General features: G+C 40.3%; 1 protein-coding gene across 1 annotated transcript in view; it reads left to right on the forward strand.

Moving 5' to 3' along the window:
• Positions 1 to 16389, forward strand: part of DOCK10 (dedicator of cytokinesis 10) — a 168901-nt gene that overhangs the window by 52843 nt on the left and 99669 nt on the right. Inside the window, exons 2-4 of the mRNA XM_056849317.1 lie at positions 2434 to 2553; positions 6857 to 6946; positions 13364 to 13446. Coding sequence (XP_056705295.1) covers positions 2434 to 2553; positions 6857 to 6946; positions 13364 to 13446 — 293 coding nt within the window. The remainder of the gene's footprint in view (positions 1 to 2433; positions 2554 to 6856; positions 6947 to 13363; positions 13447 to 16389) is intronic.

A 16389-nucleotide genomic window follows, 5' to 3' on the forward strand; every position in this document is an offset into this window, starting at 1 on the left:
ATCAGAACTGTGCTAGATCTCTGAAGCCTTTTTCACAGTGCTGTGCAGGTGCAATCCAGGTTACATCTGTTGATGGTTTGGCTAAAGCAAGGCAATAATAGCAGGGACATCCTGATTGAAGGGTGTTTTTGGGTGGTTCCTTCAGTGCCTACTGGATCTCCATCCAGGCTGCATCTGTTGATGGTTTGACTAAAGCAAGGCGGTAATAGAAGGGAGACCCTGGTTGAAGGGCATTTTTTGGGTGGTTCCTTCAGTGCCTACTGGGTCTTCTGTACTTACATGAAGGGCTGAGAAAGAGGAGAAAATAGTCATCTGGAACAGTGTACTCAGCCAAGTTCTGCAGTGGCTATGGTGGCCCCAGTATATGAGTACAACCAGCTCTTTTCTGCTCCTTCATAATCTCTGGCCTAGTAAATCAAGGAAGTTCTGTTTTGACTGTCCTATCTTTTGGGAGTGCCTGCGTTACTGAGCCCCCATACTCTGTTTAGGGACAGGAAATGAACATCATTAAGCAGAATACACTGGCTTAAGTTCTGTACCTCAAATCCATCATTATACCATTACCATTATATAATGCTCTGCCAAGCTTTTGCACATCTCCTAGTCAGAGGTTCCTTCCAGCTGGGTGCTTTCTCTGCCTTGCCTCCCAAACTGCAGTACTTCTTTTGGGGTTTCCACATGACATAGTCATCTGGTCATCCCTTCCAGGTTTCCCTGGTGCCACTCTGCAGTTTCTTAAACCTGCTTTGGTAATATCTTTCTAAATGACCCAAAGTGGGTTTAGTGAAAGTTTGGAAGAGGAGTTGCAGATTTCTGCACCTCCTTGCCCATATCCAGCAACGTTTTCCTTTCTTGCCTACCATTTCTACATATGCACAAACTTATACCACCAGCTGGCCTTTGCCTTTTTTTTAATTAGGTATATCACTATAAGGTCCATGCATTGAACACACGAAGCTGCCTTATACTGAATCAGACCCTTGATCCATCAAAGTCAGTATTGGCTACTCAGACCAGCAGCGGCTCTCCAGGGTCTCAGGCAGGGGCCTTTCACATCACCCACTTGCCTAGTCTCTTTAACTGGAGATGTCGGGGATTGAACCTGGGACCTTCTGCATGCCAAGCAGATGCTCTATCACTGAGCCACGGCCCCTCCCCAAATAAGTAAGCCTTCACATGAATCAGACCATTGGTCCATCAAAGTCAGTATTGTCTACTCAGACTGGCAGCAGCTCTCCAGGCTCTCAGACAGAGGTCTTTCACATCACCTACTATCTGGTCCTTTCAGCTGGAGTTGCTGGGGATTGAACCTGGGACCTGCTGCATACCACGCAGATGCTCTGCCACTGAGCCACAGCCCCTCCCCATTGTAGCAATACACAAACTGTATATCACTAAATATAAAGACACTAATAGTGGCAAGAGGAAAATGGCGAGTTATCCCAGGTGAAAGGTGCTATATATCTTAGGTATGATGTCAATTTCAGCCTCAGAATTTTGCTAATATGTTCCCGTTCCCAGTTTACCGCTCACAAGAGTAAGTGAACAGCTTACTCCCCTTCCCCACTACTGAAGGCTTCTTAGTACCCCTTGTCTTCCTCATGCTTTGTTTCTCTCCCCAGCTGTTTCTTTTTTTCCCCTCTGGCTAAATAGCAGGTCTCTCAGAAGCAGAGAAATTACCCCCTTTGTCCATTTGACACACATTCTTATATTTGAAAACATCCTTTTTTATTAGTTCAGCTCACTCCTCTCTATTTTTGTGTTGTATATTGATGCAGATGCAAATTTACCTTTTCTTCAGCTGTTTCCTCTGAGTGCTTTTAAAAAATGCTAATATCACTTACGCAACAATAGCACTTTTATAATGGCTTACAGGGGTATAATCTTGTTCCCAGTTGGAGAAAGCTGACTGCCAAACAGTTCATCCTGAGAGCGAGATAAATGCCAAGTTAAACAGACCAAGGATACTTTTATTTCTAGCAAACTATTAGCATTTATAATGTGGCCAAGTATATGAGAGTAATGGCATGAATCGGTGCTCAGCTCATGGAAACAACTGAAATTCAAATAGACTGTTTTGCAACCAGAATGTTGCTCATATGCATTATCAATGGATAATTGGGCGGGGTGTGTGTGTGTCCTGAGCTTAATGAGTAGGTTCAAGTGACAGCATGGTATGATTTATCAGCATAGTATGATTATTCTCCTTAGAGGAGATAACTATCAGGAAATAATCAGTCTAACAATGAACATTTTGCCCAACTTCTCTGCTTCTTTATGTATTCTCCGCCTTACCATATCATGCTGCGATTGAAAGCAACAACTCTGCTGTGTAAGATGTTATTAGAAAATGAGTCTCAGCTCTATTAATAAACAGAAAAAGGGAAAAAGGGGAGCTGATGATTAATGTTTCTTTTTGTTTTCTTTCTTCAGCAAGAGAAGCCCAAACTTCTGGAACCATTGGATTATGAAACAGTCATTGCAGAGATTGAGAAGAATATTGAAAATGACCAATTCAAAGATCTCATCTTGTTCCCCAACGATGACTTTTCTGTAAGTTCTAAATCTCCATAGAATAAAACCAAGGCTCATCCAAATCTGTGTTACCCACCCACCACACAGTGCACCCGCAATCATACATATTGTATGAATAAAATGGTCTGCAGTGACTAAGAGATCCTGATGGATTCAAGAGTGCTCTTGGTGGATGTGGGGATGCCAAACAGTAATTCTGCTTATATTTTGATGGAATGTTATACAATGTTTCTTGGTGCAATTGAAAAGATGGTTAAACGTACCTAGATCTCTCCCTGCCCAGATTAGTAGAAATACCTCTTTTGTGTCTAAATGGCCCTCATCCATGGATTTAAGTATTCACAAATGGAGCCATGTTATCTATTAGATATGTACATAAGAAAACAAGGAATGGCCTATGGAGGGGGAGAGAGAGATCGGATTGAAAGTCTAGTACATCTGAAGTTAGGTATAAAAGTGCCATGCTCATATTGATTGTGTTGACTGTAAGAATGAATTTGAGGGGGAGAAAATCCCATTGTCACCCATCGAATTACTGGGCCATGGAAGGGGGAAGGGAGTTTACACGCTAAGTCAGTGCTGTCTAACCATTCTTTCCACTGAGCTTCTTCATCTAATGGTGTGTGTGTGTATTTTGCCACCAAGTCACAACTGACTTATGGTGAACCCTGTATGGTTTTCATTGCAAGAGTAGTTCAGAGGTGGTTTGCCATTGCCTGCCTCCATATCATGTCTCTGGTATTCCTTGGAAGTCTCCCATCCAAATACTTGCCAGGGTCGAGGCTGAGAGTCTGTGACTGGCACAAGGTCACCCAGCAATTTTCCATGGTAGAGGGAATTCAAACCTGGGTTTCCCAGATCTTGCTTTGACACATTAACCACTACACCACACTGACTGTCCATCTAATGGTAGCAAATGCATAATCCTCTTTTAACGTATAAACTTGGGTTAATCTGAACTGACAATAACGATATCATTTTATAACATCACGAAGAATAGAAATGTTAAAAAAAAACATAATGCACATATCTGGAGAGGCAGTATATACATTTTCGAAATATTTCTTTGTGTTTATATCCACCTTTTGAAGATTGTTTCCTTTTTAAATATATGGGCTATTCTGACACCTGACAGTACTCCATAGATGCCAGTGCCCAGTTGTTGTTGTTTTTGGCCATTTCACCTTAGCAGTTAGGAAGTAAAATTGTATTACTGAACAGGAAGCATTTGTGTGGCATGGTAGTCTGAGCTGAGCTAATTCTCAGAAGGGAAGTTCTTTGTAACTCTACTTGAAGAATGATACCGAATAGCACTCGAAAATATTCACACCCCAGTTCTTTCTGATTTATAAAACTTGAATCCCCTTTAAATAAATTTTGAAGAGTGTAGTACAAATTGCAAGGTGGAATGAGCGGTCAGTCTCTGGGGTTGTACAGAGTTCATTTCAGCAAACAAATTCCTTCACTTACAGGCAGCCTTTCCCTCCTGTACCTAACAAAGGCCCCCAAGCTAGTACAAGCTATGAGTTATATTCTGGATTCCCACTTTCTTGTCATATTTCTGTCAGATGTTGGGATGAACATTTTACAGCCTTCTTTGCCACATCATCTGCTGATAGTAGTACAGTTCAATCATTGCTTTCCCCAGAAATAGACAAATGATCTCCAGTTGCAGTAGCAAACGTTAAATTCCAACTGGTGGGCCAAGATTTTTGGCACTTATTTTTACTCAGATTAACGAGACAGGTATCATGCCTACCTCTTGGCGACATGCAATAAGAGTCTCCAATTCCAAAAAAAGGTGATGGGACAGATCCATGTAACTATCGTCCAATATGTATGTTAGCAGTGGTGGGCACGTTATATGCTTCCCTGCTTTATAAGAAATTATTATCATGGGTAGAGAACGAAGTTATTTTGGGATGAGAGCAAGATGGATTTCATAGAGCTGTTAGTACAGTTGACTATTATCATACTCTTCAGTTTATTGTAGATAAATATACCAGCTGAAAGGATGGCATGTTGGCTTTAGCCTTTATGGACCTTAGAGCTGCCTTTGGCTCAGTGTCCAGGGAGAGATTATGGGATAAACTAAAGAAATCATCTATTGACAAGCATCTCCTATTTTTGATTAAACAATTATATGATCATCCTACAGCTCAAGTAAGATGTGGTCCATCTGGTCAACTGACTAGAGCTATTCTATTGAATAAAGGAGTGTAGCAAGGATGTATCCTCGCTCCTCTGTTATTTAATCTGTATATTAATGATCTACAATTCCAGAGATGAATTCCATCTGCCTTATCTAGCTCATGTTACATTACCATGTCTTTTGTATGCAGATGATACAGCTCTATTGTCAAGATCCATGGTTGACCTACATAAACTTATAGCCTCCTTTTCAAAATATTGTTCTAAAGAGGGCCTAACTATTAATGTTTCTATGTCAAAGGTCCTTCTCTTTAGTAAAAAAAAAATGACAGACAAAGAAATATAAGTGGGCAGGAGCAGGTCAGCCCATGGAGTAAGAAGAGCAATATGTGTATTTAGGAATTATATTTCAAGCGACTCTTTCATGGAAGGTGCATTTGAACTCTGTTATAAAAACAGCCATAATTACTGGTAAGGCAATTTTGATATTTTATTATTCCTCTGGGGGACAATATGTTCCTGCAGCAGTTAATGCATTTAATGCTAAAGTTTCTGGGCAGTTATGTTGTAGAGATTTGGATTAGTGTGGTAACAAATAATATTGATGGACTGTTACTAAGATTTTTACACAATATCCTGGGAACTCCGAGATGTGTGGCAAGAATAGCTTTGAGAGTCGAGATTGGGGAGATGTCTTTTGAAGCAATGGCTTGGTGGAGAGCATTTACTCTGAAAATTAGGATATTGAAATCAAATTTAGAATCAGGTCTTGGATTAGTTGTGCTGGATCATCATACGAGTGATTGAGACAAATATTTGTAATTTACAATATTACATCTGGGCATTACCAGTGATATGATATGAACTATGAATAGCTGTGAATTGAGTCAGTCAATTAAAAGATGTTTGAGGGATCTTGGTTATAAGGGTAAACTGGTTGGGTCACGCAGAGGATGTTCATCCTTTTTATTTGGTATTCTTCCCCCAACAAAAATGCCAAACTACCTGTTTGAATTATCTCTTTCAAAGTATAGAAGGGCTTTTATGCTTGCACATTAGAATGGTTTACCATTGGCAGTGCTGTTAGGAAGATTTAATGGTGTTCCATATTCTAATAGCCTCTGCAGATGTGGTACTAACCGAATTGACTCTGTAGATCAAATTTTTTTGGATTGCCCTGAATTTTCAGATTTGAGAGCTGAATTGATTTTCCCGTTGCTTAAGCGGGACTCTATCTCTTTGGAAGCTAAGTCTTCTTGGTTACTCAGAGTTGAAGATAAACAAGAAACTTTGTGTGTGGCTAAATTTTTGGCTGCTGTAGTAAAATGTTGTAACTCAGGTAGCAAATCTTAGGCTTCCCTTTTAGTGTGTGATGGCTCGCTGTTTATGACTTTTGTAAAAAAAAAAAAAAACACCAATAATTAAGAAGACCCCCCACCACAAGCTAATACATGAGCAATAGCTGCCATCCTTTCATTTTTGAATAGGAGATTGAGGACACCTCTGTGTGCTGAAGATGGCTGCTCAGTACTTTTATAAAAAGTGCAGCTTTTGTAGTTTGTCTTGATTATATTATCTTTATCTTGCTGCATTGTTTTTACTTCTGTAATCCCATTTTTGCACTGTTTATGCAAGATCATTGAGGCCCCTGTACCCGTGCAGCAGAGATGTGCTTCCCAAGTTCAGGGTGGAGCGGTTGTCCATGATCTTCCTCTCTTACAAACCTTCTGGGATGCCCAAGTGGAGAGTTCAAAACTTTTATTTAGAGCTCATGGTCTACATACAAAGAGCCTGCCCTCAGCCCCTCATAACAGGGGGTTCTCTTAACTCCCATTTTCCTCCCTTTCCCTCTCCAGGCCAGTGGGGAGTTCCTTCACTCCTGTCCCTCACCTTCCATCCTTCTGCTAGGCTTCACTTTTCTGCTTTTAAAAGAAAGTATGATAGAAAATTTGGCAGAGGATGCCCATGAAGGAATGTGAAAGTTGTATCTGTGGAACTGTAGCTGTGATGGTTCATTTATGCATGGCCTGCTCTTGATGGTGGAGTCACTGTGATGAACACACATGGACAAACTCTTCTGTTCTTTCATGTTTGCAAATATATGTCATTTTGCCTGCATGTATTTTAATTCTTACTCTCTCTTCCATCATCCTTTTTTTCTTTTTGTCAGATAGCTACAGTTCCCTGGATAATAAGAACACTGTACTCTTCAGTCCCAGAAGATGCAGAACAAAAAGCAGAACATTTATTTGTTAAAGAGGTAAGTTAACCCTTCTTCTTCTCCTTGACTTTAGATTTGTTTAGCTACTACACTGGATTTTGGTTTTTTCAACAGGTTAGACAACATTGCAGCTTTTAGTAGCATAACCTTAATGGTACTTTGCTTTTTGTAAAGACAAACAGCATGATCTTTGTAATTACTTTCTTTAAAAAAAAAAAAACTTGCATAGTGCCTGTGCCAGTGTTGATTTCCAGGCCTCCCTGGCAGTTGCAACTACAGGTTATGGGTAGTGCATTGGATATTATTCTTGTTGACTAATTAGCCAAGAAAGATTTCCAATCTGAAAATCTTATAACTTTTAAACGAAATCCTCTATTGTAGCACATCTCTTTGGAACCCTAGGTCTCTGTTATTTGTCATACTCATTCTGCATTGTCAATTATAATCACATAAAATGAACTGTATTCATTTCCATGATCAAGTTACCTAGAATGTGGACAGCCTGCAGAGTTCCAGGTGCTTTTTCTGTGTCTTATACGTTTCTGAAAATGCCTGATTTGTTTGTTACTTAACACCGGTAGTGTTGCTACCGGTGGTGGTGGAAAGTGCCATCATAGAATCGTAGAGTCGGAAGGGACCACCAGGGTCATCTATTCCAACCCCCTGCACAATGCAGGAAATTCACAACTACCTCCTACTACCATCTATGGAGAAATCTATGGAGAAGTCTAAGCATCTGTGGAGAAATTCACTACTACTGTCACGTCACAGCTGACATATGGCTATTCCCAAACGTTTTTCAATGCAAGAGATATTGGGAGGTGGTTTGCCATTGCCTGCCTCTGTGGGCTGAGAGAGTTCTGAGAGACCTGTGCCTGGCCCAAGGTCACCCAGCAGGCTTCATGTGGAAGAGTGGGGAATGGAACTCGGTTCTCCAAATTAGAATCCTGCCGCTCTTAACTCCTACACTTCTGACATGTAAAAGCACATGGGCTATTTGTGAGAAGTGAAACGTAATGATTTGAGTGATTTTCAGCCACTTGAGTGACATTCTTCAAAACAAAAATGGTAGATTTTCCTTGTGTAGATGAAAGTTGGAATCACATGGCTATTGTTTCACTCAACTGCTAATGATCTGGATCTGGATCCTTTTTTTAGTGTGTTTTTTTTTTTAACGAAGCTTCTAGCTTCCGGCGAGATATTTATACATTTTGTGGCAAAATGTGTTATGGGCTTTAAAACCACAAGGCAAATTAAGGTCAAAAACACAAATTAATTTCTTTCCAATCTCATGATTTCTGATACTGTTTTTTCCCTACTACTATTTATCATTTATATTGCCATTTTTAATGTGCAAAATGCTTTACCACCTCTAAAGTGATCACCCTCACCAAGCAAATGCCATAGTTGGAAGCCAAAGAAGAGGTGGGACATTCCAGGAAGCTGATGTGGCTGACTGGAATGCCCCCTTACAGCACAAGCCTCCTGTCCCACCTGGACCCAACTGCCCCCATATAGTCTTTTCCTCTTCCCCTCACTAAGCAAACAAAAGCTACTTGCACAGAGATACTCCAGTCTTTCCAAACTAATTCCCCTTTAGAACACTGATGTACTCTTCCAAGAGCACAAGAGAACAACTGAGTATTTCTTCATTATGAAAAATAGTTACAATCATAATGGCATAATCCTGGAGGGTTTTTCCCCCTGCCATCTTCTGGGCATGGAATAGGGGTAACTGGGGGTGTGGGGGGAGGTAGTTCAGAGGAGCATGCCGACTATATTAGATGCTGTGGACACAGGCAGGATGGTGCTGCTGCAGTTGTCTTGTTTGGGGGCTTCCTAGAGGCATCTGGTTGGCCACTGTGTGAACATACTGCTGGACTTGATGGGCCTTGGTCTGATCCAGTATGGCCTTTCTTATGTTAATATGTAGTTGTGAATTTCCTGCATTGTTCAGGGGGTTGGGCTAGATGACCCTGATGGTCCCTTCCAACTCTGATTCTATAATTACATGGACCTTCACATTTTAATCCTCCACTTAGGACATCAATTCATATTTTATTATCTACTGTTACATATAAGGAATGACCGTGCAGTGGTCTCCCTTTTATTTGATCTATGTGTCCCTGTTCAACTTTTGTTATGTTTTTTACAGTTGTTAAGGTAACTGCTAAGCAGCTACTTTCCTGATTTAGTAGGGGCTGACTATGACCGAGTTTCCTGTTCTCAGTTGTGGTCTTCAGAGGAAGGAGAGACTTGATATTTAACACAGTAGCAAGGGCAGCACTGGCTTGACTGCCTTTATTATTGGAAGGGAAAACAAATTCAGAGGGGAATGTGACATTTATATCTGGAAAATTCTTGCAAACTGGCAAGATATACCTCAGGCCAAACCCTTCCACTGAAGCCAGGAGGAAGTGTGAGACCACTATGCAATGGTAACTACAAGGAGATGGAATTATGATTTCAGTGGGAATTTAGTTAATGACACTGTGTTGAAATAAAGGCTTTAAACTATTTTCCCCCTTTCTTTTAGCTAATAAAGCACATGTTCCACTTTCCATTTCCAAGTCTATATATAGTAAGTAAAAGAAGATCTCAGCACCCAGGCTTTTCTTTCCCTTTCCTAAGCCTGTAATTCAGCACTGCCAGGGTTCAGAATTAGGATATTCTTTGTATCATCAGCATTAATAAAGGACACTCAGATACCTGGGGGTTCCATTACTTTGTTTCTCTCTTAGGTGTAGATATCAAAAACGGTATGCATGGTAAATTACCTTTTCTCCTTTAAAAAAAAGTTTACTCAATTTGTAATTGTCCCAGTATTTCTGTGTTGTAGAATGTTCCAAAGCAGGTAGCTTTGTGCTGTGGAAGTCAGAGGGAGAGAAGCAACAAGATCTTTTATGTTTAGCAGTGGTCACATTTTTACAAATTCAGAGATGTCATAAAGTGATATGAGAAGGGGGGCTGTTAAAGCAGTGTTCTAGGTTTCACTGATACTGTAAACAAATCCATAGTCAGAAAAGAATGACCAAATAGGTAGGGTTGCCAGGTCCCTCTTCACCGCCAGCGGGAAGTTTTGGAGGTGGGGCCTGAGGAGGGTGGGGCTTGGAAGGGGAGGGACTTAAATGCCGTAGAGTCCAATTACCAAAGCAGCCATTTTCTCCAGGGGAACTGATCTCTATCAGCTGGAGGTCAGTTGTAATAGCAGGAGATCACCTGCCGCCACCTGGAGCTACTGGAAATCATACTTTCGGTTTGTAATTTGTTTCTTTGCCATAAGTGCCTGTGATTTCCAGTAGCTTCTGCTTGGGGCACTAGATCCAACTTTGATTGCCACCTGGAGGCTGGCAACCCTACAAATAGGCCACAATACAGCTTCTAAGTAAAAGTAGCACAGCAGGTGTTGTCTCATTGTCAAAGCTGTGTAGATGGGTCAAATTCCTAGGTCTCCCATGAAGTCTGAACATTGCCCAAGACATGTTTTCTCACTGGAAGAATGTGCATCGTCCTTTCCCTTTGGGTAAGAGGCAGAAGAATATGCAGAGGAAACAAAAAAAAGATGTTTCTGGTTTTCTGGCATTTCTAGGGTTTGTCATGCTCTGTCCAGTTTTTATCTGGGTGAACTAGAATTATTTGAACTCTCCTTCAAGGGCCCATTCAGAATCTTCTCTACTATCTCCTTCATGGTCATCCATAGCTGAATATTTTCCTTTAGGTATAGAATTTCCCCTGGAATTTAACTTGCATTGGAAATGTAAGTCAGTCTCCCAATATAATTTGAACGTGTTTTCCCACCCCCCCACCCCCGTATTCATTAGGCATATTATCTAACTTCGGTGAAGAAATGCAAACCTTTATCTTAATCTTCAACGTCCAAGAATTTAGAATAGTTGCATGGGTACCTGATTACAAAAACATGTTTGAGAAGCACATAGTATAAAGAATTCTCTGTCAATGTCCTTTTGGGTATGTGTAACTGTTACAGCTGTTCAGTATGTAATGATCCAGCAAAGGAACATCTCCCAATCAGAGACACTGGATTGATTTCCCATTTTGCAGTGGGAGAAGTGCCTGGCATCAGTGTGTGTGTGAGGGGGGCGGGGAGGACTAGAGCACAAGGCAATTGTATTCTGCTGCCTCTTCCAGGCATCCCTTCAAACTGGCACAGAGGCCCCAGCAATGTCATTGGAGTTTGGGAGGCAATCTCCTATGTATTGATAGGATGAGCACTTAAGGGAAAGGAGCAGCGATTCTTTTGCATTCCTTGAACGTATGAAGCTGCCACTGGCACATCAAAGTCAGTATTGCCTTCTCATTCTGGCAGCAGCTCTCCAGGGTCTCAGGCGGAGATCTTCCATATCACATCACCTACTTATTTTCACTTTTAACTGGAGATGCTGGGGATTGAACCAAGTAGATGCTCTATTACTGAGCAACAGCTTCTTCCCCACCCCCAATTGGCACTAGGGTTATAACTGGGTTATTCCTGGAGATTTTGGGGTGGTGCCTGTGGAGTGGGGAATTTCGCCAAAATCGGTGTTATACCATAGACTATGAGTCCTAGAAATCAAGGAAGAGAAGCTGCTGAAAATGTTACGAAAGTGCAAAGGTTAAGGTTGCAAAGATGGTAAATTTTGGTTCAGAGGGTGTAAAGAGCAGTTTACAATGGAAGATGGTGGGGTTGGGCTCCTTTTCAAAAAAAAGACACATAGGGCGAAAACGCATGGTTGCTTTAGCCTCCTTTATTCCCTGTTTCAGTCAGGATTCAGCCAGGATAGAACACATGCATTTTGCCGAACGTGTGTTCAATCCTGGCTGAAACAGGGAATAGAGGAGGCTAAAGCGATCATGCATTTTCGCCCTAAGAGGCCTGCTGTGTGCCTCCCTTCATGCTCCTCAGAAGGGCAAGCGTTGTCCACTGTTCGGTACCCAATCATTCGCACTTCAGTCATGTTGATCTCAATGGTATTTAAGAATTCATAACTGGATGCAGGATAGCAATCACTGAATGATTGCTTTACCAAGGCACAGATATGGAGTTCCTTTTGCATACCATCAGGCAGTGCACTGCACAAGGATTTTCCCATTTAATAGAAGGCTAATCTTAACATCTCCAGTAGCATTCATCACTTGTTAGAGAGGAGGTGAATTTCAGTGCCTACAATTCATTCTCCATCCTACCTCCAAACAGATTATTGGTATATCAGAGATATCCACCAAGCGTAAAGGAGCCTTGTGGTACCTTAGTGAATTATGCACTTTCATGGACTAGACCCTACTTTATCAGTGCATGAAGTGTGTTCTCAGTTGGCATATATCCATGAGTATAGGATATAAGGAAAATTGTAAACAGTGGGGTCAAAAGGCAATGAAGTACAAAATGTGCTGTCTTTATATGACATTTCTACACGATATTCAAGGCTTCATCTTTATTCAGGCCTGGGTTAATCTTTTTGAACTTATTGATGTAGTTGAAGAGTCATTGCAGAATTTTTCAAGGACTTCCTCTTCATAGAACCAGATGATTGAAATGTCATTGAAGTATCTCAGATCAGGGGACTTCATGTTTCTGTGAGCTTCTTCAATTTTTTCAAGAGCCTTGAGAGCCGCCACTCACAAAATGACAGCACAATTGGGAGAACTAATCAGAACTAATCTTTTCTCCCGACTATGATGGGTGGCTGCCAGGCTCTTGGCTTTAGAGTTTTAAGCTGCATTTTATTGTGTTTATTTACAGTTTTAAATCATTTTTACTGTATTTATTGTAAACCAAAAAGTATTTTATTAATTGTTGTAATTGTCTGAGCCCTACTTTGTGGTGGGAGGGAAAGACATAAATAAATAAATAAAAATGGCAGCTTAGTAGGTGGATCTGGTCACAAAATGGAAAGTTCTACAGAAATTACCCATTTCAGAGCAGATCTGCTGTGACAGGGTAAGAACATCTTTCATCTGTTTTTCTGTGCAGATTACCTCCTCAAATTGTAAATTGGCCGACCGTAGGAAAATATACAGTTACCTCTGTGTTTTCCCTGGAAAGAGAAAACAGCAGCTTTGCTGCGGGGGGGATTTCATTCTGCAAAGCCAAGATAATATAGCAAGAGATGTGGTTTGCTTATGACCTCCCCCGGGGGACAGTGACAGAAGTACTGTATGTAAAAATGCAATCTGTATCATACTGTGACCATCAGATCGATCCATGCAGAATTCTTTCTTTAGAATGAAGGCTGTTTGGCAGTTTTCTGTTTTCTGGTATTCTGAAAGAAAGTTAGCTGCTTGTCAATGCACCAAGCATGTTCTTGGTGCATACTGGATCACTTTGTGTACGTGTGCACATGTGGAACAATACCCACAAGGCTGATCTGTATGTGGGATCTTGTTCTGTGTCAAAAGTGTTTTCCCTACTCAGATGAATAAATTTAACTAACTTTTCCCCCACCTCATTTGTTTTAGGCTTGTAAATATTACAGTTCTCAATGGCATACTGTGGACTACAAATATGAACAGTACTCAGGAGATTTTAGGCATTTACCACGGTAAGAAATTCTGGGGCTTTTTTCTGATTATTTCATATTATTGTGTGTATGTGTGTGTCTACATTTAGATAATGCAGTGGAAACCAATTCCCCTCTCCCACACTTCTCTGTTATGTTATTTGAGTGCACAACATACAAAACATTTCCACTACAGCTGTCATTCATTTCAATTACAGTGAATTCATATCTTTTCCATTAATCTCCTCTGGAATGAATGGGAGTTCAGAAACAGTAGTGCTAGTTATACTATGACATGTATCACATAGCATGTCTAGCTTAGTGGCTAGGAATATTTGCAGTAAGTTTAGACCTCGCCCCATATAGGCAAGGCACTCTTCCATCAGACTCACTACAATACAATGATAATATTGGCCTGCCCTACTGACTGATGTATTACTAGAGCTATGAATTTATTTATTTTCCAGTAATTGTCAGGGTTGGGTTAAATGGACACTATTTTTTCAGGAAAAGCAAAATAAGCCAAATACCCATACTGGTAAATGGTTATTTAGGCTTTTTTAAGGTTCCCCTCCCCCCAAATTCAGGTCCATTATCATCAATGGGATTTTTTTTCAAAGCTCCTGTGGAGGCATTTTTCAAGATAGAATTACTAAATTTTCAGGTTATCTGCAAGGGACTCTCCTTTCATGAACCCTGAAGTTTGGTAAAGTTTGGGACAGGGGGTCCAGTTTTATGGGCCCCCAAAGGGGTCACCCCCTTTTCCAGAGGAAAGAGTTGTATGTTTACCTCAAAAAAGCATTGTATGTCTATCTTGAAAAATGCCCCCACAGGAGCTCCTTGGAAAAAAATCTCACATATTATCTGATGTTAATATGGCCATACATAGTAAGTTTACAATGCTTTCCTATGGAGAAGAGGGGCGACCCATTCAAGGGTCCATCAAATTGGACCCCCTGTCCCAAACTTTACCAAACTTCAGGGTTCATGCAATGAGAGTCCCTTGCAGATATCCTGAAAATATGGTAACTCTACCTTGAAAAATTCCCTCAAAGAGCTCCACAAAAAACAATTTCCATAGAGAAAACCCTTGGGAAAGTCGGAGCCCGAAAAATATCTATTTGGCTTTTTCGGCAATCAGCTATCTAGCTTATTCTCTGTTTCAACATTAGGCCCCAAATAAATCTGAAAAAAGCTAAAATGCCTTTTTTGGGTTTATTTTCGGGCCGGTAAACCTGATATGCACAGCCCTGAGATAATGCATGAGAATCATTTTAAATATTCTTTGGAAAATTTTATTTGAAAAATTTATATCACCTCTCCAGAGACCTGCTCATGGTGGCATTCAATTAAAACAAATAAAAGCTTTAAAGTATAGTCTTTAAAAACTATACAAAGCCACTAAAAACAAGCCAGGGTATAAAAACAGAATGAAAGAAACACTTAGCAGCCTAAAATGATAATAATAAGAATAAAGTATAAGGCTTAAGAAAAAGGTATTAAACAAGTTGAACCCATTCTTGTTGTCCTGGTAAAATAGCTGTTTTTGATCTTCACTAAATACCATATACATAGATCCATGTACTATAAGACCTCTGTTTAACACACAGTTACTTGTTCATCCTTGCTGTGAAGAGAGCATGTGTTAATTCTAGAAGTAAATGGATTGTGTATAGATGTTAGCTCAGTCCTTTCTTGCTAATTCCATGATGGTAAGAAACTGAAAAATGTGCAGTTGTTCTTTTCACACATAGAAACACTGTCACTGCTCTGAAGTATAACAGAGCAATGAATGTGTGTGTGTTTATCTTGACAAGAATGAAAAAAGTGACTAATGTATACATCCTCTTTCTAGCTATGTTGTATGTGGGGGTGGGTTTCATTTCTGTAAATGGCATTTTTGTATGATGCCAAGTTTGTATAATGTAGAAATGAGTCAAACCATTTTAAAGTTTTTTTTAATGATGGTTGTTTTAGTCACTGTATGACTTTTAATATGAGTTATACAGCTTCTTAGATGGTACAGTGGGAATTAATGTATTTTTAAAAGGAAGAACAATTAAATATGGAAAATATGGGATCTCTTTTCTCTATGACATGAGAAGGGGGCAATCAGCAGCAATTTCTATGGTTGTGATGGCTGAAAAACAGTGATGCCCTTGCCGCAGGAATTGCTGTTGGCTATATCTGCAATCTGGTTCACATTACATTTAGTACTAGCATATGCTTAAGTCAGGACTTCCTGCATGTAGAATGTGTTATGTGCTGTCGCTTCTGACTTATGATGACCCTATAAATTAATGAGCTCCAGAATATTGTTAACAGCTTTGCTCAGGTCTTGCAAACTGAAGGCTGTGGCTTCCTTTATTGGGTCAATCCATCTCGTATTTGATCTTCCTCTTTCCCTACTGCGTTCAGCTTTTCCTAGCATTATTGTCTCATTCCAGTGAGCCTCATCTTTTCATGATATGGCCAAAGTATGATAGAATAAAGCATGTGAATCCCTCAACAGATTATTGAATACTTGCATGCTGAACCTTATCCTGAGGAATCCAAAGATGCTTAGCTGAAAGTTGTATGTTTAACTCTTCCCATTCATAAGATCAGTCCCTCTTGAGGTTCATAGGTGTTCTGTCCCATATTCCATCTATACTATATCATCAGAATGCAAGCAGCAAGTAACATATCATATCCTGTTTGCGCCACTTTGAAGAAATTTTTAAAAATGGCACACTAAGGACAATTTATGACTGTAAAAGAAAAATCCTTCTGACCTCATAACTGGAAGCCAACTTTGTAGGCAACCTTGAGCGTAAAACCACAACCATCTAAAAAAGGGCAGAGTGGATGGAAAAATGAACACTTGGAAGTTTTCTGCTCTGTTTCCCCCTAAGCATTCTAGGAGCAGAGCTGAATGCTTTGAGAGCAATCCAAAACAGGTCTACTCAGAAGTAAGCCTTCTTTTATTCAAAAGTGCTTACTTCC

Source organism: Euleptes europaea, chromosome 5, assembly GCF_029931775.1.
Source record: "Euleptes europaea isolate rEulEur1 chromosome 5, rEulEur1.hap1, whole genome shotgun sequence".
NCBI classification, from domain to species: Eukaryota; Metazoa; Chordata; class Lepidosauria; order Squamata; family Sphaerodactylidae; genus Euleptes; species Euleptes europaea.